A 23,915-nucleotide genomic window follows, 5' to 3' on the forward strand; every position below is an offset into this window, starting at 1 on the left:
ATGGGGTTCGTACTCAGTGATCATTAACCACATGCAGTAAATTCATAAGTTCACTCCTAGAAATCTGCATAATTTTGCATTTAAGACATAAGTATGCCTTTGCTCTCTGCAGGTTATATAATGGATGTTTCTTATTAGCAGAAGCACAATTGTGGTTAAATATTTATTTGAATGCAATACTAATAATATAATTCCTTTACCAGGAAACCAGAAGTTGATGCGAACCATCATCCTCGACAGCCAGGCAAGCCTCCAGATCCAGGGCCTCCGGGACTAAGTAAAAGTCGTACTGTGGATGTGTTAAAACCAGAGAAGCAACCACCAGGCAGAAGTCCTTCCTCTGCAAGTCTGAAGGAAACCACATTTAGATCAGACTTTAGGGAAGAACAAAAGTCATCAATAATGCCTAGTTTCCTGTCTGAGGGAAATCCTTTAAGTGCAATGTCATCAGTTGTTAACAAGTTCAATCCCTTTGACTTAATATCTGATACAGAGTCGTCACATGATGAGGCAAATAGAAAACAGAAATCTGTTCCACAGACACAGCAAAAGACAGAGGATGCCAAAACCACTTCAAAGCCAGTATCCCAGCAGCAAGTTATTAAACAACCTCTCCATTCACAAGATCCTGTAAAATCTCCACTGCAGAACCCTGAACATGCAGCTCAACAGCAACCATCTGTAAAATCAACAGCCCAACAACCTGGCTCACCTAAATTATCAACCCATCAGCCAGGACCTCCTATGCAAACACGCCAAACACAAGGGCCTTCAAAACAAACACAACAACAAGGATCTCCAAAAAGGACACCTTCACAACAAGGTCCACAGAAAACAATTCCACAACAGCCAGGTTCTCCAAAGCAAAGTCCACAGCAGCAACGGTCCCTGAAAACAACGTCCCCACAGCAAAGCTCTCCAAAGCCAACCATGCAAGGACAGGGCTCTGTGCAGTCTACACCCCTCCATCAAGGACCTCAGAAAATGACCCCCCAACAACAAGGGGTACAAAAATCAACTCCTCCACCACAACAACCTTTAGAACCTACACCCCAAATGCAACAGCCCCCCAAGGCAGCATCTAAAGAGCCTCAGAAAACAACATTCCAGCAACAAGGACCACAGAAGTCAGCAGCTCAAAAAACAGGGCCACTTCAGACAATGCCAGGAAAGCAGGGACCCACAAAGCCTAAATCACAACCATCAGATGCAAAGAAACCTGCTGGTGAACATGGAAAATCTCCTTCGGTAGTACCAGATAGGACCCCTCAGACTGCCTCACAAAGTACAGCAGATTTAAAGAAAACTATGTGCCCTATTTGTACTACTACAGAGCTGCTGCTTCATACCCCAGAAAAAGCCAATTACAGTACATGTACTCGGTGTCAAACTACGGTATGCAGTTTGTGCGGCTTCAATCCCAACCCCGACATTACCGAGGTGAGAACATGTATTGCTTATTTTCATATATTATATAAAGTGAGAGAAGGTTTGAAAGCAAAAACTACTGCACATTTGTATGACTTGTTTATATGATATTGTTCTTTAAACTTAGATGATGTTTGTTTTTATACTGAACAACAGAAACATAATGTGACCTAACTTTATTCATGGATTAGTTCATTAAGTCTTGGGCGATGAATTAGATACACCATTTTTGCAGTTCAGAAAGTACAGAATTACACTGTGATTTAAATAATTAAAATTAGTCAGTTTTATCTAATATTTACATATAGATATCTCTTGTTGCATTTATAATCCACATAAAATTATTAAACATCTAGAATTAAAAGGCTAAGGTGAAATAACTTTGATATTTTAATAATATCCATTGTGTCACTCTGTTCACATTGAAATTTGCACTGTCCTACGGTGTAAAGCAAGTTAAATCTACTAGAGCAGACCACTCATTAGAAGTCAGTGCTGAGAGCAAATGTCTGCATATGCACGTGTGTGTGTGTGTGTGTGTGTGTGTGTGTGTGTGTGTGTGTGTGTGTGTGTGTGTGTGTGTGTGTGTGTGTATATGTGTGTGTATATGTGTGTGTGTGTGTGTATATGTGTGTGTGTATATGTGTGTGTGTGTGTGTGTGTGTGTGTGTGTGTTTTAGAGAAACTGAGGAGCTCCCTATATTTTATCAAGTAGTAACAGTACTGTAATCCTGTCGTGGCACTAATGAAATCTGGGTAATAAAATGTAGAACACTAGTTGCCCCAAATAACTCTGAAGTGTTTTTTAAAGGGTTGGTCCATCTTAACCACAGAGGAGAAAGTTGTTTGTCAGTTCCGTTAAAATAAGCTACTGCTAGTTTTGTTTTAGAGTAATCAGTATGTTCACTCATAGATGTGTTCACACATTTTATATATCTGTAGCAGTCCTTGTGGCGAGTTCCTGGAGTCAGTGGTGAGCTTTAACTGACTGATAATGACATCATTGAGTTTGCCAAGCAAACCTTGGAAGAGTGTAAAAGTACCTCCACAAGGAAGAGCTATGTAGATGCTTTAAGGACTGTCGCAAGACTCCAGAGCTAGCTCTAACTTGAAGGAAAACTTTGCCTTAGAATCTATTTTTTCTCTCTATCTCTGTTTTCTGAGTTATTTTAATATCTCAAAATCAATCCGTCTACTTCTAATGGAATTTTAATATGTTTACTGCAAAATGGCTGTCAATGGGGCTTGACAGGATCAACGTGATCTTATATTTCTTCAAGCCTTTCTCTTTCCAATAATCCCTTTCAAGTCTGCTGTGTATGAGTCATGCTAGACATAAGGAAGTAATGGTAATCTGATGTTGTCCCTTTCATTCTCCCTCACTATTGGGTCGCGGATCTGACTCTCAGATCTGACTCGGACACTTTTCTACAGACTAGGCTCCAAGTCTCGAGCTCTTCCCTCTTCCCATAATGCTGTACCCTTTACCCAGCCTTCTCAGATCTCGTTTGCTGCCAGCAGTGACAGACGTAGTTTCCTTGCAGTCTTGTTCATAGGATTTGTGAAGATAGGTAAAGGCTTGCCAGCCTAGCCAGGTAGAATTCTGCAGATAATTCTATCATTTGTAAATATTAATATAAGCCACAGGCTTGTTCCCTTAAATGGAAGAAAATGGTGTTAAATGTGGAACTGCAAAAATGTAACAACAGTCCACACTGCTGTAACAAAGCTGACAAGTCAATTCTTTGATGTCAAAACTCGGAGCCAATATGTCTGGGTGAAGGAATTCTGCCTGCTGTTTTGAAGCCAGAGTTAATGGCTAGAATTTGCATGTATAATTTCTTTTATTAAACCAGCTGCAAGATCAAAGGGGCTATTATCCTCTAATAGACTGTTAGCGTGGGAACCAGAAAGAAATGATATAATCTGAAATGAATCAGTGGTACTGTGTTATCAATTTAATGACAGAAAGAATGAGAGCATTTGTCTTGAGAACATCCAACATCACCAGCACTGCCTGTATCTATAAGTAGGATCTCAGGGCTTCAGCTCTTAACAGCTTGGGTCTGATTCTGCCTGGAAACCAGGGATCTGAGATCTCTACCTTTGCTTCAGCTCCAGGGGAGTTGGGGAAATCTGTTGGTCCTTCTTCTTTCCAGATTGTGGAAAGGAATTTCTCTACTGCTAGAGATCCAGCCTCTGTGAGCTACATTCCTCCCCATCATTCCTCATCGAATTGGAGACCTGAGCTTATCATACTCTCCAGGATTAGCCCACCCCGAAGGGTCTCCAAACTCTCCCCCTAAAGGGAGCCTCTCCTTCTTCTGAGACCTCTCCTGAGCCTTCCACACAGGGGATTTCTTGTAAGAAGTGCAAGAGAACTATAGACTCCCCTTTTGAGTCTCACATCGAGGGCATAGACCTTTATGAGGGAGAAAGATCCCCCAAATCACCACTGGAGGACATCTACTTTGGAGACATTTTGTAGATCTTGATGATGCTGTGTTTTTGGCGGCTTTCATGGCAGACCCATCTACATCTTGGGTGACCCCCCCCCCATGGCAGACAAACTCATCAATTTTAGTATCCCACTGGGTATGGAAGGAGACAGACACAATAGAACCAATTCCCAAATGACCAGACAAGCTCATGTCTCCCTCCCAAAGACCGACCACACTGGACTAAGGGTATTCTTTTAGATGCAATGGTTGTGGCAGCTACCGAGAAGAAGCTAGAAGAACATAGCTCCTCTGGCCATCTGCTGACTAGTATATATTTTTCTATATTTATTTGTATAACATGTATTTATTTTTAGGTTTATGTTATATATAGTTTTAAATATATCAGGATCAATGGCAGCAAATAAATCTAGATACCAACTATAACTATATGAAGCTACTAGTCTGATTTTTTTAAGGAGGAAGATCAGCTAGCAGATGGCATAGATAAGCTACAAATGGAACTCTGAGAAATATCCCTCAACATTACTGGATATTAAGGTAGAACATGTCATTGAGACAGTTCATGCCTATGAGTCCCAACTACTGAACCACAAGAAAAAGAAGATTCAAAGGGACACAAATGATTTCTCTACTGGTCGGGTCTTTGCCTGGCCAAGAGAGGAATGTCATAACAATTTAAACTTACATCTAAATGAGAATTCTATGAGTACTGGCACTACTAACCTGGATGCTATTACAACGGATACCACCTTAAATAATAACCCAGCACAAGGTGTGGGGGACGAGGAAGTCACTCTTCCCCTTCAGATTGGCCAGTTTAGAACAACTGGTGTATATGCCGAAACCACACCCCGCTGGAAGTGGAACACTTAGGAAAGAAACTGCTCAGACTGCAACTAACAGCGGAACCACAAATCTACAGTCTAGGGAGGGTAACAAAAGGCTAATTCTACCTTATCCTATTCGTACACCAAATTTTTATCAGCGGAACCAGGGGAGAAGTCACCTGAAGAGGAAGGCATCCATGGAAGAAGAAAATGCCTCAACTATAAAGAAAATGTGGCAAACCAAAAACAGACATTGATATGGAATATTTCCCGTTGCAAGTTGAATGAGGCAGAGGAAACTGTTCTAAGTAAAGGCATGAGTTTCATACCGGCAAGCCGAATGACAATAACTGAAAATGTTATTGAATTAAAGACTTTTACCAGGAAATTAACGTTGAAAATGCAATTTCAAGATGCTAATGTAAGTAATAATTTGTTTAAGAAGGCTAGTGGTTATGTGCCCATTACTATGGGTGTAATTGAAGCCTTTGAAAAAGCATGCATTAATGATATTTATTTTATGTATAACAATAGAAATCGTACTAAGTGTTTTGTTAATATGGGGAGAGATGAAAAGGAAGCACTTGAGGCCCTTTCTAAGGATAGAACCATTTGTTTCAGGCCAGCCGATAAAGGGGGACCACTGGTGGTCATGGATTACACCTTCTATAGGAATGTGATGTATAACATGTTAAATGATGAAGTATATGAAAAGATAGAGTATATACAGGTTGAAAAATGTATCTGTAGGATTCATAATGGTTTATTTGAATGTACACAATGTGGTCAGATCACTATGGACTTCTATAATTACTTCCTTGTGGATGATCCCATTATTCCAGTGATACAGGGATTACCTAAGATACATAAACAACCCCTTAATCCACCAATGAGACTGATAGTCGCAGGACAAGGATGGTGCACAGAGCCTCTATCAATCTATGTAGAACATCTCTTGAAACCTGTGTTAGCAAGGAACAATTCTATCCTTTGAGATACTAAACAGTTTTTAACAAATTTACATGCATTCACTAGTAATTCCCCACCAACTATGAATTGCCTAATGGTTACGTTGGATGTGCAATCCTTTTTTACTGTAATTCCCAATGGGTTAGGTTTAGAGTTTTTGCACCAGTATTTAAAAGAAGATGAAATTTATGACCCTCAAACTGTTGAGCTTCTTTGATTTTTGGTGGAAACCATTTTGGAGAATAACATCTTTATGTTTAAACAATACATTTATAGACAATTGGGTAGCGTGGCTATGGGCACTTTGTGTGGCAATATCTGTCAACCTTGTTATCGCTAAATGGGAAAGAGAATATCCTTGTAGGAGCATGGTCTGAGAGTCTTCTATCGAAGGTTTGTAGATGACCTCTTCCTGTTATAGGAAGGAGGTGCATCAAACCTACAACAGTTCCTGAGGGACATAAATAATAGTATACATTTCCTGAAGTTTGCAGCCCATAGCTCAGATAAATGTGTTGAATTTCTTGATGTCAGTATAACTAGGAGAGATACAGGTGAATTGTGTGCTGAAAGTTTTCGGAAAGAATGCTGCAGAAATACTATGTGCATAGACAAAGCATGCATCCTCAGCATGTGTTTAAAAATGTGATCAAAGGGCAAGTACTAAGGACATCTAGATTAACAGTGGAGGATGATAAATTTGTTACGGAATTACACCAACTGGAAGGGAGATTTATAGAGAGAGGATATAAGAGAAAGGAGATCACGTCCATTACTTCCAATATAGCTTCCATTAGGAATAATGTGGGCAAACCATATTTTCTAATCATAGTCAAATATATGAGCACAGGGCTATGAAATGTAACCCTATAATGATTTCAGTAACATACACTAGTAACATTAGATTGCTACAGATCATTTATTTTAGGAATTGGAATATGTTACGTTCTGATGACAGGGTTAGAATATTGGTAGGGGAAACTCCTATGTATGCCTATAAAAATAAGAAATCCCTTAAAAGGCTCTTATGTGGACCCCGATATGGCCAAGAGATATTGAACCCACAACATGTGTCCATGGAACTAAACCTTGTAATTCATGTAATTACTGTTCATATATTGACAGGAAAGAATTTTTTAAACATCCAGATACTGGAAAAACTGTTTATTTCAAACTTTCAGCTGATTGTAACACTACAAATATTGTGTGTTTAGCCCGCTGTGTTTCAGCTGATTGTAACACTACAAATATTGTGTGTTTAGCCCACTCGGTTTCATGCTGCTTGTTCTATGTGGGTATGACCACACAGGTTTCGTGATAGAATTAGAGAGCATGTATATGATATACACAGGAGGGCAGAGATCATTGCCCTAGTTAGACATGTTATGGCATCAGATGTGTCACATATTTTCAAATTTATGGTAATAGAGAATGTTAAAATAGGATGTAGAGGTGGAGCAATTAAGAACTTGATAGAGACCAAAGAACTTGAGTGGATCATCGGGATGCTGGCTAATATGGGGCAGAGGCCTAAATGACATAATTTCCATTAAACCTGTACTAACTAATAAGCCATTACATAGGCCTAAATGACATAATTTCCATTAAACCTGTACTAACTAATAAGCCATTACATAGATAAAAAAAAAATAGGTGTGTGTTTATATATATATATATATATATATATATATATATATATATATATATATATAGCTATATATATATATATATATATATATATATATATATATATATATATATATATATATATAAATAATTGTTTTAGATTTATTTTTAGATACTTTTTAGTGCCATAGACAAGGTTTTGATACCAAACATAATTGTTTTATTGTTCATCATCTTGTAGCCTACTAGCACTTAAGTCACTTGTTTTTAATTGAATTCTGTCTCTGATTGGTTGCTGCTATTTTAAAAATCAATGAGTAATGATTTTAGTTGTCTGATGAAGTAACTTTGGCTACGAAAGTCCTCACCATTGTTTGTCTCTTCATTGTGGATTAAACGCTGAATTTTTATTTTTTATCTGCCTTGGTCTGGTGCCTCCTATTCTTTCTTCATTAGTTTTAAATATATGTTATACCTTTTATTATTTTTTAGGATTTGGATGGTGGGAGGTGATTTGAATGTAGGGTTAATTATGATTTGTCTATTTGAATTTCATCATTTGCATGGATATAAAAGGGAGAGGCTAATTTTGCTTGTTTATGGTTTGATGAAGCAAATGGATGTTTGTGAAAGCGCTTGCCTGTTATTTTATCTGCAATAAAGTGTATTTCCATCTGGAGCAACACGTGTGGATTTATATCTGGATATCTGTTATACCTTGGCTTGGGATTGTGAATATTTAGCTGCTTCGATATTTGGCTGCATTTATTCTCTTTGTATCACTGAGCGGCATTTGGGGTTTTAAGGTTTGTTTTTTCTAAGTTTAATTTTTAGTTTGTTACTTAATCTAAAAAAGACAGAAGAAAAGCCTGGCAATGTACTTCTGTTCCCTATTTGACTAATAAACTCTCTTAATGGTTGTGGCTGTTCAAGGGGTCAACGTAAAAGTCAGATGCAATTTGACAATATTGGCTGGATAGAGGATCACCTGTCTTTTCCATGCTACTACAAAAGCAGGATTTCAAGTTTTTAGTTTATTTTGCTCAGTAATGGTGCATCTAAAAGCCATAGGGTTTGTCTTAGAATATATTCAAACACTTTGGAGCAAACTGACTAGCAATATAGCTGTAGTTCACAACAAATTATCTTAAAAGTATAGTTTGAGATTCCTTTCTAAGCAATTTCAAATTGGTGTTTGTTGAATTGATAGGCAATATCAGTATTAGTTCTGTATGAATAAAGCCTCATTTCTAAGCTACCATTTTTGCCTAAAGTCAGTAAGCATTCTAAGAATGTATGAAGTTATGATTCACATTGTAAAAAAGGCTTTTGGTCATTTCCTCTGGTTTTAATCATAAATTATGGTGCCAGTTTGGGATCTAAAACCAAGATCAACAAATAAGTAATAAAAAATTCACACTTTTCTGTGTAATGCTGTACTTCTTTTCAAAGAGATTGACCATATAAGACAAATCAGAGACTTGTAAGTAATGTTGTGGCAAGGAAAGTGAGGCAATCTTTGGAATAGAAATTAGCGCAGCTATTATCTACAAAGTGGAAAGAGACAGACAGAGTTAATGATATGTTGACTATATGAGCCAAATGGATGTCAAGTCTGCACTGCAGTTCATTCAACAAATTGTGGTCCTGATGAGTTCAGCAAATGTTTTCACAGCATTTGTATTCCTGCTTTTTATGATAGCTAAAAAAGAAGTAAGTAATGTCACCAAAGGCAGAGCACATCAAAATATAAAACTCCAAAAGCAAATGGTTCTGCCACCAATTCCACATAAAAACACTTGAAACTTGAAAACTTTAATTAAAATATACGATGATAAAATATAAAATAAACTCAAATCCTTGAAAAAGGTATTATACCGAAAGCTCATATCCGGTTTATGAGCCAGTGTGTTTATTTTATATTTTATCATCGTATATTTTAATTAAAGTTTTCAAGTGTTTTTAAGTGGAATTGGTGGCAGAACCATTTGTTTTAGAAGTTTTATGATAGCTTTGAAGTAAAATGAGTGAATTTAGAATGTGCAAATAACAGTGCTACCTGATGCTGAATAAAAATGTAGGGAAGATAGAAAAGGAGGAAAAGGTGGAATAAAGCAAAATTCAGTGGTGGTTGCCATGGTAACCTGATTTTTTGTCATCTGATAGTCTTACTGTTGGAGCCTAAACAGTGACTGGGTCATTTACTGGATTTTGTAGTTATGCCAATTGTTTTGACTTCTCTCCATAAACACCTTGGGAGACCATTAAGACTAGTTTATTGCTATCATACAGGAATGATTGAGTGCCTTTTTGCAGTTGACTGTATTACAGTTTGAGTACAAGTGTGATATTAATTTGCTGGGGGTGCAGAAGAGTTCCTTGCAGTCAATATATGATGTTTACACGTCATAGTCTACTTTCTGAGTGGAGAAATTTCTGAATTGCACTACATAAGGAAGGGAGGTACTAGAAAATGTTTTTAGTCGTCTATAATGTGAAATCCACGATACTGTGCAAGTCCTAAGTGTGGTCCAAACTTTGCAGTACTGAATTCCAGTCATTTTCACACAGATTTATTTATGCATTTTATTCATTTGTTTTCCGTGTAAGCCCAATGGACATCTTTATCCCTTTTGAGGGGCAACCCTGGAAGCATGGTTTGGTTAAATAATTTGCTTAGAATCACGCATTGGCAAATGAGGTAGGAGAAGTCAAACTCTTTACCCTCAACTACAGAAAGCAGCAGTTTAACAAATCAGAGCTTTAATTGTTGTGTTAACTGCCAAAAAATAAATGGAAGGAAAATGCATTCTTTAACTTATAACTCTGTGATATATGTTTAGTCGGTGGTATTATATCTCTCAACTGTCCAGACTTTTGCAGAATGTCCAGATTTTTGCCTCATATGTTCAGTCTGCTCCTGATAAAATTTGTGATTTTCTGGCAAATCATTGGGATGATCTGAGGACTGAAGTCACTAAGTAATGGTATACATTTGTGTTTCAGACTTCATATCATTCAGAAAAAATGCATGCTAAGATAATTCCTGGTATTCTAGCAGCTGTCTAAGTTTATAAGAGCAATATTTAAAATCTGTCCCTATTATAGGTTCATAGGTAGGTACTAGGCTATCTGCCCATAGGTATTTATAAGCCTAGCCAGAGTGTGCTGGCTTTCGCCACCCATTGATTAAGTAACTGATCCTCTGTCAAGCAGAGCCAATGAAGTGATCCCAGGGGTGTATTTTCTGTTACCCATCCACTTGTCAAGGTTTCTCTTGAAGAGTGTTAGTGAGGGGCTCTGCCTAATGTAGTTTGGAATTTTGTTCCAAAGCATTGTCCTCCAGCATGTTCTATTTATTGTTGTGGTGAGGTTTAGCTCACTAGAGCATGTGGCTTGCAGTGACATGGATTTCTTTAGGTGAAGCATGTCCATCTATTCTGAGTTGGACATGGCTTTGTATGTCAGGCAGAGATCACCTCTGAGTAAGTGATATGCCACTGAGTACAGCCAGTTTTTTCATTCGGGCTGCATAGGACGTATGTTTGAGGCCATGAGCCTTTGACCCCCCCCCTCCATTCTGTCAGGCTTTGTCCAGATTGTTTGCGCTTAGAGGTTGAGAGGTATGGGTGGTATAATTGCTTTGACACCTCCATTGGCATATGATGAATAGTTTGACAGTGCAGGACAAAGCTGTTACTGTGATTATGTAGTGATCATGTACAATGTATGAAAGTACAGAAATGTGGACAGGAATAGAGAAGGAAAGGGATTAAGTGACCAGTGTCCGAACAAGTGTAATCTAGCCTAAGAGCAGTTCATTTACATGAAAGGCTAAGCGTAACTAGGGTAGAACAAAGGAGACAGCCACTCTGGGTAAGCTGTTATGGGTTGTGATCTGCAAGTGTTGCTGGTGCAGGACTATACTGCTATTATAAATGAAAGTGATCTTTGTGTGATGATTTAAATTACAACAAATTGCTTGTTAAAACTTTCAAATAATCCAAAGTGCTTTTTTTCTGTTTTTTTTCCCTCTCAATGTACTGTAAAAGCATCCCCCATTCAGCAGTCTTTAATAAGGTCCATGGACATGCATGAATAGAGTATGCACACATATGAAGTCTAGGACAGACTACAGTTATAGTGCCAAAGACCAAATGCAGATATTGGATCTAGGTAAGCAACATTGGTGAAGATTTATCACCGAAAGGCAATTATACTGCAGATCTATCGAGACACGGTGTTTCTAACAAGCAGGCTGCTGTACTCAAGTTTAAAGAAACATCAAGTCATCTATAACCAACAACAAATACAGAACACCATAACTCTGGCCTAATACAGAAGAGTCTTTAGTTGCAAAATAATTAATTAACTAGACCATCTAGGTTATGTAACAGCTGTTATTATTATTATTAGCATATTATTGGATCAGTGAGTATTTTGCATGGAATATCATTGTTGCATCATATGAAATCTCAAAATATGTTGCACTGATGCACTATCAAAAGGGATTAAAAATGGTCTTACTTCTGAATGTATGAACTGTTCAGTGAACGATGCTTAACTCATCAGGAAGGTAATGTGTGTTCATTCCATCTCACCTCATTCCTTCTCTGTCTTCATCGGAGAAAGTCTTACCTAATTTGTACTCTATCTTCCTGGGAGAAACTCCAAAACAAAACTTGACAGAAAATTCCAGTTTTAGATTGTGAAACAAACCTTAATAATGAAAGTATTAAAAAAGTCTGTCTCCTTGAAATCTGCAACTACCTCATTTCTTTATCCTGTCTGATAGAAGTCAGGAAATATGTCCTACTTTTCAAAGTAGAATTCAGATGAAGATTTATTTCTATATCCAATATATGTTTATGGTCTATTTAAACAGTATTCAACCTTTGTGGTCTTGTTTCAGCATCCCTGATTCATTCCATTTGAATTAAAGTACATATGACAGAGTAGTGCATCTCTGAATTTTGACAGTGTCAGGATGCTGGCAAGAATAGTATAAGGCAGAATTTTCTGTTTTTTTTTCTCTCTCACTCTTTAGTTCCAGTAAAAGGATTTCCTTTGTTAGTTGAAATATAATGTATGCCTCCATTTCATGAAATTATTTCTACATAACTGCTTAGTATTACATTTTTTTTTTATTTCAGCATTTTCTATTTTTTTTTTCACAGTAACATCATTTTTGAAAATATAATGTACCTTTGTGTTTTTGATGCATATCCAAGCCATGTAATTTGTACTGGCACAATAGTGTGCTCTTGCCACATTAATTCTGAAATGTTTTTACAGTATTAAAAAATTAAATACAGAGGAGTCTTAATCAACTGTACACGTAACAGCCTCAGCACGTCAGTCTTTATTCTAGATATGGTGCCCTCTGTCTTTCCCTTTTAATTCCTTCAAGCTCATATATATTTACTGTGATAAAAGAAATGTTTATACAACTAAAGGTCTATTGCTCTAAACGCTGCATAAAATGAAATTTATGGATTTGAACAATCTTGCACAGAAAGACTGGTGTGGAAAGACAAATGATAGATGCATTTGTCTTGCATCTCTTTATAGGTCCAATAAATAAATTATTTCATTTGTGCTGTATACTTGATTTCCTAAAATGTCATATCATTACAGGTCACTGTACCTCGTAAAAATCAGGATGTGCACAAACAGTAGTGCTGCATTTGGAAACGAGGTCTGTGTTTGTGTTTCCATATTTGTGGTTGGATGCTTCAGAGATCACAAGGAAAGCAGCCAGTAATTCTAAGGCACTCAACTGGAATGACTTCTGACCTGCGTTAGATGCAAAATTAGAATGGACAGCAGAAAATTCAAAGGCTGACCTCAGCTGTCCTGTGAGAATTTGGTACGCAATGAATTCACATTTAATTTGCTTTTCTTTGACATATAACTTTTCAGAAATGGAAAGAAATATAAGCTTTTGGTCATCTCAGGCAAAGGAGATAATCCATACTATGTTCTGTTATAGTAAGCAGTACAGCAGTCCAGAGTGATTAACAGAAAAAAAAATTATATACTTGCAAATGTCATTTGCACATTTGAAGCACATAACGGAGAAATGCTTGCTTCTCACAAGCAAGGTACAGTTTATTTTCCTGAGTGCACAAGTATTGCATACAATCAAACTTTAGACTGCTTTTCAAGTAATTATAACTGTATGAGCTGCAGTGGCATATTGCAAGTACCTTCTGTCTTGATTCTGGACATTGGTTAAGTAACCGCATTTAAAAGTTAGCATTATGTCTGTGGTGGACATCCCCAAACCATTCCTAACCATCCTTTTGTACCAAGGCTTTTCCCAGTTTGTTCAGCTGATATTATTTAACTTCATGACTTTGTTCTGATGGTTTGTAGTACAGATGACTCCATTAACTTTTGTTACTCTATGTCTGAATTACTCTGCATAATGTTTCACTGTGACAGAGCTGTTTTCCATAGAGTAATGCTAGCATTTTAGGCAGTCAGAAGAGCACTGTAGATGTCGTTATACTAGGAATGGGTGCTTTATTGCTTGTTAATTTTCCCGCATATGTATTTTATTACTAGGGACTAAGCATCTTTTGCTGTATGCAGTAAAGTGAAACACCTCTGCAGTCATTATTGTAGAAGTATAATGAGTTCTTTTATGGTTTGCTGCCACATTCACAATTACAGGCATCTAAGTGTCTTATGTGCTACCAAACAAATTTATACTTGGACACCCGCATGTAAATTTCTTATTTTGTATAGATGGTTCATTTTTTAGATTTTTAACTCAAATGATCAAATGAGGATAATGCCATTTCACTACTGTCATCTTATCTGAGTCTGTATTCTTTGGGCTGCATACAACAAATGGCAGACATGAAAAGTGTAGCTGTTCGTTGAACTTTACAGCCTTTCGTTGTTTGATATGTGTGGTGCAGGGCTGGTTAGGTTGCTAGGAAATGGAACTGAGGAAGTAGGTCATTTTATGTACCTTTAGCTGTTTTAAACTGCTGGCACAGTTCAGTTTTATTGTTTTCTGCTATTTATTGTTTCTCTGCGATAGTGCAAACATTGTTTATATTTTTAAGTAAAGGAGGATGTCCAGGATCCTGTCGCTCTGCGAAAATTCTAGTTTTAATTTTCTTTTATTTTTCAGACGTGATGATTGTCATTTACTATATTAATTGTCAAGTTGTGGATTCCACGTAGCACTATATGATCTTACTTATACCGTTTCATCATAGACATTTTTTGGCCCTCAGTGCAGTTTACAGGTTTTAGTAGAGAAGTGGAAGGTTGGGTGTTGGGCTGGCAACTCGACACTGTAAAACTCCACTGCCAATTATGAGCGGACAGGTGATCCGCTGTGGAGCCCCCAACTGGAAAAAGCCAAAAGAAGAAGAAGAAGTAGAGAAGACAGATATTGTTAAGTCTACTCTTACCTAGCTACTGAAATAATTGCCAATATTCCAAAATTTTGAAGTAATACAAATACAGTAATGATTGGTAACAAAGCAGAGCTTTTGAAGTTAATACACAGAAATGTATTTGCTATTTTTATTTAATAATGTTTAATTTTTTTGATGAATGATTAATACTGTAATCTTTATCTGACTTTTATGAAAGTATAACTGATTTTATTATATTTTTTTAAAACTGCAACCTTTGCCAATGAGTAATACCTATTTAGAGAGTCTTAGCTAGTGAAGTGCTGTTTTCTAAATTCATCCATGACTATTTATTTTATGGTGTCATTCATGACTGCTGTGTCTGCTAGAAGATCTCAAAGTAGCAAGTTTAGTTTTTGTAGGGGTTATTTTACCTGTTCTGCACTAAGTCATATTTAGACTCCGATCAAATATTTGCTCTTTCACATTAAAGGTAGGGAAGTTAGAAAAAGCAAGTAAAAAACATTGCAGTGCAGAGGATATTTGATCTAAGTCTACACTTTCTGAATATTTCTTTGAACTGTGACACATTTCAGCGTTTACTTTGCTTTTGGATCATACTGTAGTTCACTGTTGTGTTTCTTTGCTTATCTGTTCTACCCAAATGTAGTTTTTTTGCACCATTTACAAAAAAAAAAAAATCACTTTTGTCTCCGCAGTGTTTAAACTCGGATTTATAATTGATCCAGTAGTTATCCTTTTCTGTTTAAAACCATGTCAACTTTGAGGAGTGCATATGAGTATTTGATATCAATGCACTAAATGCAACAAATATAAAAAAAACATAAAAAATGGATTTCAACACCAGAAATAAAAAACTCACTTATTTTAATCCAAATACGTATAGAAGACCTTTCTGGAATAGTCCCTTCTTCAATGCATAGAAAACACAGTTCAAATTCAGAGTTTTTAAATAAAGCACACGATCCCATCACCCAATAAGAGCTCAGCTTGTTATACGGAGAGCCTAAAGTTTAAAGACACAGCAGCACATATAAAAAGTACATTCAAAAACAACTTAAAAAAACACAACAGATATAGGCAGTCAATAGCAACATTCATGTTGGTTTCATTTGCTTTTGTTTTAATACAGGTTTTAAACTAACTGAAGCATTTAATGCAGGTGCATGGTCAGTCTGCAGTTTTAAAATCCACCTGTGTTCAGCTAGTTCAGTGACATTTAGAACATCACCACCTCTTATGTTAAAAAATATTGTTTGTATTACTGTAAATTTGAATGCACAGTCTATATCATTGATATGAATATGCTTATCCAAGGAATTAGTAAGGATATTCCTTTTAATTTCTGAAACATGTTCAGAAATTATTTCCTTACATTAAGAGATGCTACTATGCCAGAATTGGGTAAAATTATGCGCATCTCCTAGTTATACTTTTAAGAAATTTCCTAACCTGAAACAGTAAATATGCTATAAGGAAATGCATGAAAAGGACTAATCCACTTGAATTAAAAGAAAATGTGCTGGTTCATGCCATAACTGCATTCTTTGTAAACATATTGATTATTCTGCTACTTTTGAACATCCATGAACAAAGCATATTTATAAATTTGATTGCTTTGCTACTTGTAACACAAAAAATCTGGTTTATTTAGCTGCACAACATTCACTAGTTTCTATACATACCCAGAGAGTTCCTATTACAGTGGAGTGATAGGTCGGTGAGTTCCCATGCTAAATGGATAGAGGAAGTAAAAGAAACAGTAAGAAGTTCAAATGAACAGGATATGAAATGGGCTGAAGTAACAGCCAGAGAAATTGAAACAAAATTAAGAACAGTTCCTAACTGGAAAACCACAAGCCCAGATGCAGTACCTAAGTACAGGGTTAAAATATTATCATCTTTATAGGAAGATTAAGCCTGGAGTAAGAACCACTTGTATGCATATCCCAAACAAACACCAACCTGGTTAACAACAGGAAAAATGATGCTCCTTAAGATTGAAACTGAAAGCTATCCTAAAAAATATAGACCAATAACTTGCCTTCAGATGATGTACACACTATTTACTGGAACTGATGCTGACAGAGTTTGTAGTCATTTAGAAGAAATTCTGATCATGGCAATAGAACAAAAGAGTAACAAAATAAAGTCATATGGAAAAAAAAAAGATAATTTGTTGTTGCATGAAGTCTGAATGGAGAATTGTAAAAAGGGAAAGCATTTAAGTATGGCATAGATAAATAAAAACTTTTGACAGTCTGAAGCATTCATGGATAAAGGGATGCTTACAGAAGAATAAGATACACCTTACATTATTCAGTTTCATTACACTGACCATGAAACAGTGGCAAACCACTTTGCGGCTAAGCATTGATAAAGGACAAATTATTATCACACAGATACAAATACAAATTCAATGATTTTCCTGTTTTTCTGTGCTTAAATTGTTGATTGCACTTGTTGGCTAAAGTTTTGCTTAAAAGTAACAAACAGGCTAATACACTCAAGTGTACCAGCCTTTGATAGCAATTTAGTCGAATACCAAAGCATTTACTGTATTTTTTCTGTCTGTTTGCAAAAAAACTAAAAAAAAAAAAAATACTTCTCCTTTCCTAAACTTTCCTAGTTAGTTGTTCCAGTGATCAGATTTTGCTGATCCCTGGGCTTTGTATTTGGTTCCTGTGTTCCTCCATTTTCTTGTGTGGCCAGAGGTAGTTTCTTTACTCACCAGTGGGAGTGAGGAGTACTGAGCTGCTTGTTTGTCCTCAGAGGAGTGGTTAGAGACAGCAACTAGTAATTTGTTGGCCATTTTGGGTCATTTCCTGTTTTTTCCAGCCCCCTGCTATAAAGCGCGCATTAGCGCGGAGTTGCCACTCTTGCGCACAAGAGCAGTGGCGGTTTAACAAGGTTAAACTATTCGGGCTACCTAAATTCCACTCTTCAAATTTTCCCTTAAATCTACCTTCCTCGAACTGTACTGCCGATCTAACCAGCGTATCCTATAACTAAAAACTTCATCTCTACTTGATTCCCAAGTAGACTATTCTCTATCTGTAAAGCCCAGCACTTGCTCCTACAGTACTTGCACCTCAATTAAGCAATATTATTATAGATAGTACCCCACCAGCCTAGAACCCACATCCCCCGGAGTCTTTTGTAAGTTTTTTATCTATTACTTCTAGCATGTCGTGGGATCAGTTGCTAGGGTCCTCTCCTGCTCAACTGGTGAACCTGGGAATATTGAGGCAATGTTACAATTGCCTCATGTACACAGACAATCCTCTCCTTCTCCCACAAAACACAAATACATGCAAGAGATGCAACTATACGGCCAAACTGGAGGCTGAGCTCTCTCAACATAGGACTGGCAAGACCATATAGGAGGAGAAGGTAACCACACACACTACATACCCAGTCACACATAGTACCATCACAACTTCAAATCATACACATAATCACACAGACATACTTGGAGGCTCTGACCAAAAATCTACCAAAACAGCAGAGGCCTCCAAAGCAGACACCCAAACAACTACCACCTCAGGACCCAACACATGCTTCACATAGACCACACAGTCAGAGTGTCAAACAGTCACAGCCCTTAAGGCCAAACACAGTGCCAGACACACTCGTCATTGGTGACTCCATAGTCAGGCACACTGACGTCCCGCTCACCAGACTGAGTAAGGAGAAGGTCACAGTAAGCTGCCTGTCAGAACATGCTGTTGGAACATTACTTTTGACATCTCCATTATCGCTTGGTTAGGAGTGTTTTATATTGCTTTTTGAAGCTGCGGGACAAACTGAAACCAATTTTCCCTGGTTTTACAACATATTGGGTACTCGGATAATGCACCACACTATTGCATTTCATTTGCAAATTTCGGCAGCGTATGGTGCGAATTGTTCATGGCATCGCTTTTGGGAATGGAACAGTTCAGCTTGGAATAATTATTGGACAATTTAGAAGGACTTTAACTATTCTTTTTTACATCGGGTGTATTCTAATGTATTGTGCATATTGTTTTGTACATCAAGTTTAGTTTGTATATTATGGTCTTTGATTTTTTATATGTGTGCTCACTTTCCAAATTTGATCTATATATCTTGGTTGATCTATTGGTGGTTGTAGCACATATATATCATATTGTTAAAGGGGTCATGTATAATATTGTCATGATTATGACTTCTTTAACAAATTTGTTAGTCATGATTGTTTTCACTAGTCTGTCACTAAGTCGACATACTGTTTGAACATCTTAAATGTGTTCAAGTGCCATCTACATGTATGGCCACTTATATTCTGGTTAACATATTTCTTATACTTGTATGTTTTCAATTATATTAGAATAATTTTATTACTTAATTAGTATAGGGAATTGATGTTATGTATGTGTGTTCTCTATAAACATTAAGATTAGGTATCAGTGATTGTATAAATGCAACTCTTCATTTGTTATGAGGGGCTTATTTTCTTTTTGGACTAGTGACAGTATATGGAGACCTTATGTAGGTGGTCTATGACACTCACATTTTGTTATGGAACATACACCAACAATTTTGGATATTGCAGTTAAAGTTGTCATTCTTTGATTCAGGCAGTATTGGCTGCATGCTCACTTAAGTTCAGGGTTATGTATGTTACTTGGTGTATTACAATTTTTGTATGTATACTATACTGTTACTTTATTGAGATCATTGCAGTAGGCATTTAATGCAAGGGCATTGTCTTTTGGACCTGATACATTGAGTTATTACTCCTAAAACTCTATAATTGTATCACAATTTAACATAATATTTGATTTATGTGATACTCTTGATTTCTTGTTTCTGGCTACAGATATTCATTTATATCTCTCACCCCATACTTTGGTCCCTATCTCTTGTATGAGTTTTTTTTTATAACTTTTACAATTTACAATTTGGTCACTATTTTGGATTAGTTCAGTGCCACTTAATATTGAGCTCTTTTGCTCTTGGTTTGCTGACTAGTTTATGATTGGTACCTATACATTTGGACATATTTTTTATCCAACCAGGATTCCTCTTGGTGTTCTGCCTTTGAATATATTGGACGCAGGTGGTTCTTAGTATATTTTTCCTGTTATTGTCCATTTATATTATTACATTCATCAACGTGGTTGTTAGTAAGCCATTATTGTTGGTGGAATGGATTTTTCTAGTTTTATACGTGGGTTGGTCTCTGATAGAGAAGACCTTGAGGTCTTTGGACTTGGGGTATCCACTGGGAACACCAGGGGATCTGATTTGGTTGATCCTGTATCCAACTGTGAATCACTTTTTAGTAATTTGAATAAACATCTTAGATCTTTAAGATCTAATATTTGGCACAGCAAATTATTCAAAGCTTATGAAACTGCTGGCATTACCCCAAGGGGTTTACGTGTTCGTACTGTTCCCCATGTTAATAATGCAGATGAGGAACTTAACTCCAGTTGGAATAAAATACAGCAGGAAGCTACAATGGCCTTTGTTGTGGCACTACTCAAGTTCCACAACAGGGCCATTGATAAGGAATTAGAAGACATCAATATCCTAGTCAGCAAATTGGTAACTTATGAGAAAGAACCTTTTTTCAAGGGTTCACTTAATAAAGTGGCTTCCGATTTACGGAAGTTTGACACGGAACTTAAATCCAGAAAGACTAAGAAATTTTCTAGGGACCAGGAAGATTATAGGAGGGGGAATCCTTTTCTTTCTAATACTAAACATGTCAGGTTTTCACCCATTCCTTTTAAAACTAGCAACAAAAGGAAACGACCAAAATCTATATTAAAAAGGCACGAGAGTGAGACTATATCCTCTTGTGAAGATACCTCATCTGGCACAGAAAATGAAGCTACATCAGTCTCAGAGTCACCGACCCCAAAAAGGATTCTTAGGTCTGCCCCTTTAGGCCCAAAACTAGGAGGGAAGGACGGAAACACCGTAGAAATAGAGAACATTCAGGGTCTTCTGAACTTTGCACTGGCGAAATAACCAATCCATGTGACAATGTTCTTAACTTATCATCTTTTGAATTATCTGCTATTCAACTAAGCATACTCAATAAAGGTCTTTCTTTCATCCCAGGTTTCACTGTGTCAGAGGAATCTTTTGCATTGGACGTAGTGAATTTTTGTCGTTTGTTAAATTTGAAGTTATTTTTTGGTGATAGTAATGTGGATTATGATCATGACAGGTTTACATACCATAGATCGAATTTTTGTCCACCTATGCATCCGATGGTGTTACAATTTCAGAACAGTGTACTTAAGGATTTGCACTTTTTGAGCTCAGATATTTCACTACAACATAATAATCTTTCATTGGATGAAAGACAAGCCATCTTTGAACTTCAAAATAACAGAGAAATTGTGATAATTTCAGCTGACAAAGGTGGGGCGGTGGTGGTACTAAACTGGTCTGACTATGATAAGGAAGCATTAAGACAACTTAATGATGTTAGATATTACTCACATATGGTGATTGACCCCACTCAGATGTTTAAAAAACAAATTGAGACATTTCTTAGGAAGGCTAAGGATGAGGCCATTATTTCAGATGATATCATGAATCAACTCATGGTTCATGATCCCATCAACCAATACATATATTTTCTGCCAAAAGTTCATAAGGATCTTTTACATCCACCTGGCAGACCTATTGTATCGGGTAAGGGTTATATTACGGAACCCCTCCTTATTCTTGACTAAATACTTAAAGCCTTTGCTTACCAACATCCGATCACGGCTACAAGATACACAATTTTTGCAGATCATTTCTAACACACAACTTGATCCAGATTGGTTTCTATGTTCCTAGACGTAAGTGCCTTGTATACCAACATTTCACATAAGGATGGGCTGTTTGCCTTGGCCTATTGGCTAGAAGTCTCAAACTTATACGGTTCTGACTTCAATACATTTTTGGTGGATTTGGCACGTTATGTCCTTACAAGCAATGTCTTTTATTATAAAGAACAATGCTTTTGGCAAACTAAAGGGACAGCGATGGGGGCATCCTTTGCCCCCATATATGCTGATCTCTTCATGGCATTTGTTGAGAAACATCTAATTTATGATGATAAGAGGAACATATTTCTGGAAGGAATTGATATATGGAGAAGGTATCTTGATGATGTGTGGTTGGTGTGGAGAGGTGATGAAGGCTCATTATTAGACTTTGTGACATCTTAACAATAATGAATGGGGTCTGCATTTCACTATTAATTATGATAAAGAAACCATCACATTTCTGGACGTCCTCATACAGAGGACACCTGATCATACATTATCCACTGAGATACACAGAAAGTTTCCAGAATACAATACAATCTTACATGCTTCGAGTTACCACCCACCCCACATTGCACGTAATATACCTAAGTCACAATTCATACGCGGCGAACGATCTGTTCTGAGGATAATATCTACCTGAAACATAAAGCAGACATTACCAATAGATTTAGATCATGTGGGTACACAAGTGGTAATATTGCTATGGCTAGCAATAAGGTCAGCAGTTTGGACAGAAATGATCTGTTAACATATAAGACACGTCCTAATTCTACTGGCCAACCCATCAGATTTACCACTACATTTGCACGGAACTCCAATCGTCTTATTCATAGTGTAAGGCGACATTGGAACATTTTACAATGTGACATGGAGTTAAATACCATTATTCCAGAAAGTTGTCTCTTTTCTTACAGAAAAGGGAAGAATTTAAATGCCTTTTTCAATCATTACAAACACAAAGACAACTTATCATCAGAATTGATACAAACAACATTGACAGGGGAGCCCTTACTGGGTTGTGTTCCTTGTGGACATTGCAATAATTGCAAATACATACATAAGTCCAAACAATTTTCTACACGTAACTGTTCCATGGTTTTTGATTTAAAATTTTTTTCCAACTGCTCCAGCGATTGGATAATTTATTTAGCTTCATGCAGTTGCGGTGCTTTTTATGTTGGACAAACATCCCGACCCCTCAGAATTAGAATTTCTGAACATCAAAGCAATATCAAACAAAAAAAGATATATAATGCCTTGTACAAACATACCATGGTGCACCCAACCAGTAAGTTTAATTTTATTATTATTGACATGATTTTTGGCAATAGGGCCAACAAATCCCAGTGGCACTCTATTCTTAATGCAAAAGAAAGGAAATGGATAATCAGATTAGGTGCATTGTTCCCACCAGGACTCAATGAACATTTGTGAATAGTAACCAATGGGATTGTTGCTATCATTATATATTCAGCCATTGTTCTCTGTATTTACTTTTTTGTACACTGAGGAAGGCTGTGCTATGCCAGCCGAAACCGGTTTGTAGTAAATACTATATGCTGTGATTTTTTATTTCTTATAAAATTTCTGTCACTGTATCTGCTGGCTCTGCATTTTTTGTTCCTGACAGCCAGTTTTTTGAGCCGTGCAGTTGCCACCATGCAGGAGGTTCTTTTGTCTTAGGCGCTAGAATCCGCCACATAACGCAAGCACTCAGGTCTCTCAACAGCAAGTACAAGTACGACTCAGTCATTGTCCATGCTGGTGTCAACGACCTGAGACGTACCTCCTTGGACTACATGAAAAGAGACATTGAGGAGCTCTCTGATTATGTAGCCCAGGCAGGTATGACCCTGACCTTGAGCAGTATCCTACCTTCACCTAGAATGATGCCACAATACAGTGATAAGATGATCAGCTTTAATAACTGGCTTAAATTTTGGTGTCATTCAAAGGGGATCCAATGTCTGTCTGCCTGGCATGACATGCTGGACAAGCCACACTGCTTCGCAAGGGACGGCTTGCACCTGTCACCCCAGGGCTTCCGGATATTGGCAAAGGCTCTTGCCACCCCCATAGTGCCTTTTTTAGGCAAGGCTCAAATTCTAAACCTACCACCCTAGAACACAAAAAGGAAAAAACTAAGGGTAATGCTGCTCAATGCCAGAAGTCTCAATCTCAAGATGCACGACTCGAGGCCCTTCTCAATATGGAGAACCGATGTCTGTGCTGTGACAGAAACCTGGTTCAAGGCTCCTGAGAGCACCCCAGCACTATCAGGTTTCACCTCATATCATGCGTTCCGCCCCAAAATCCGGACAACACCAAGAAAGGAGGGTGTCCATATTCATAAAGGACACACACACCTCAAGGTTGGTGGCAACGCACGATGCATCGGAG

The 23,915-nt window shown here is 37.2% G+C and overlaps 1 protein-coding gene across 2 annotated transcripts in view; it reads left to right on the plus strand.

The window, feature by feature from the left end:
• Positions 1 to 305: 305 nt before the first annotated feature.
• PCLO (piccolo presynaptic cytomatrix protein) overlaps positions 306 to 23,915 on the plus strand; it is a 2,606,742-nt gene continuing 2,583,132 nt past the window's right edge. For both annotated transcript variants that reach the window (XM_044088356.1, XM_044088355.1), the window contains exon 1: positions 306 to 1,440. In XM_044088356.1, coding sequence (XP_043944291.1) covers positions 403 to 1,440 — 1,038 coding nt within the window. In that variant the 5' untranslated portion in view covers positions 306 to 402. The remainder of the gene's footprint in view (positions 1,441 to 23,915) is intronic.

The sequence above is a fragment of the Protopterus annectens genome, chromosome 11.part0, assembly GCF_019279795.1.
Source record: "Protopterus annectens isolate FY-2018-M chromosome 11.part0, PAN1.0, whole genome shotgun sequence".
NCBI classification, from domain to species: Eukaryota; Metazoa; Chordata; order Ceratodontiformes; family Protopteridae; genus Protopterus; species Protopterus annectens.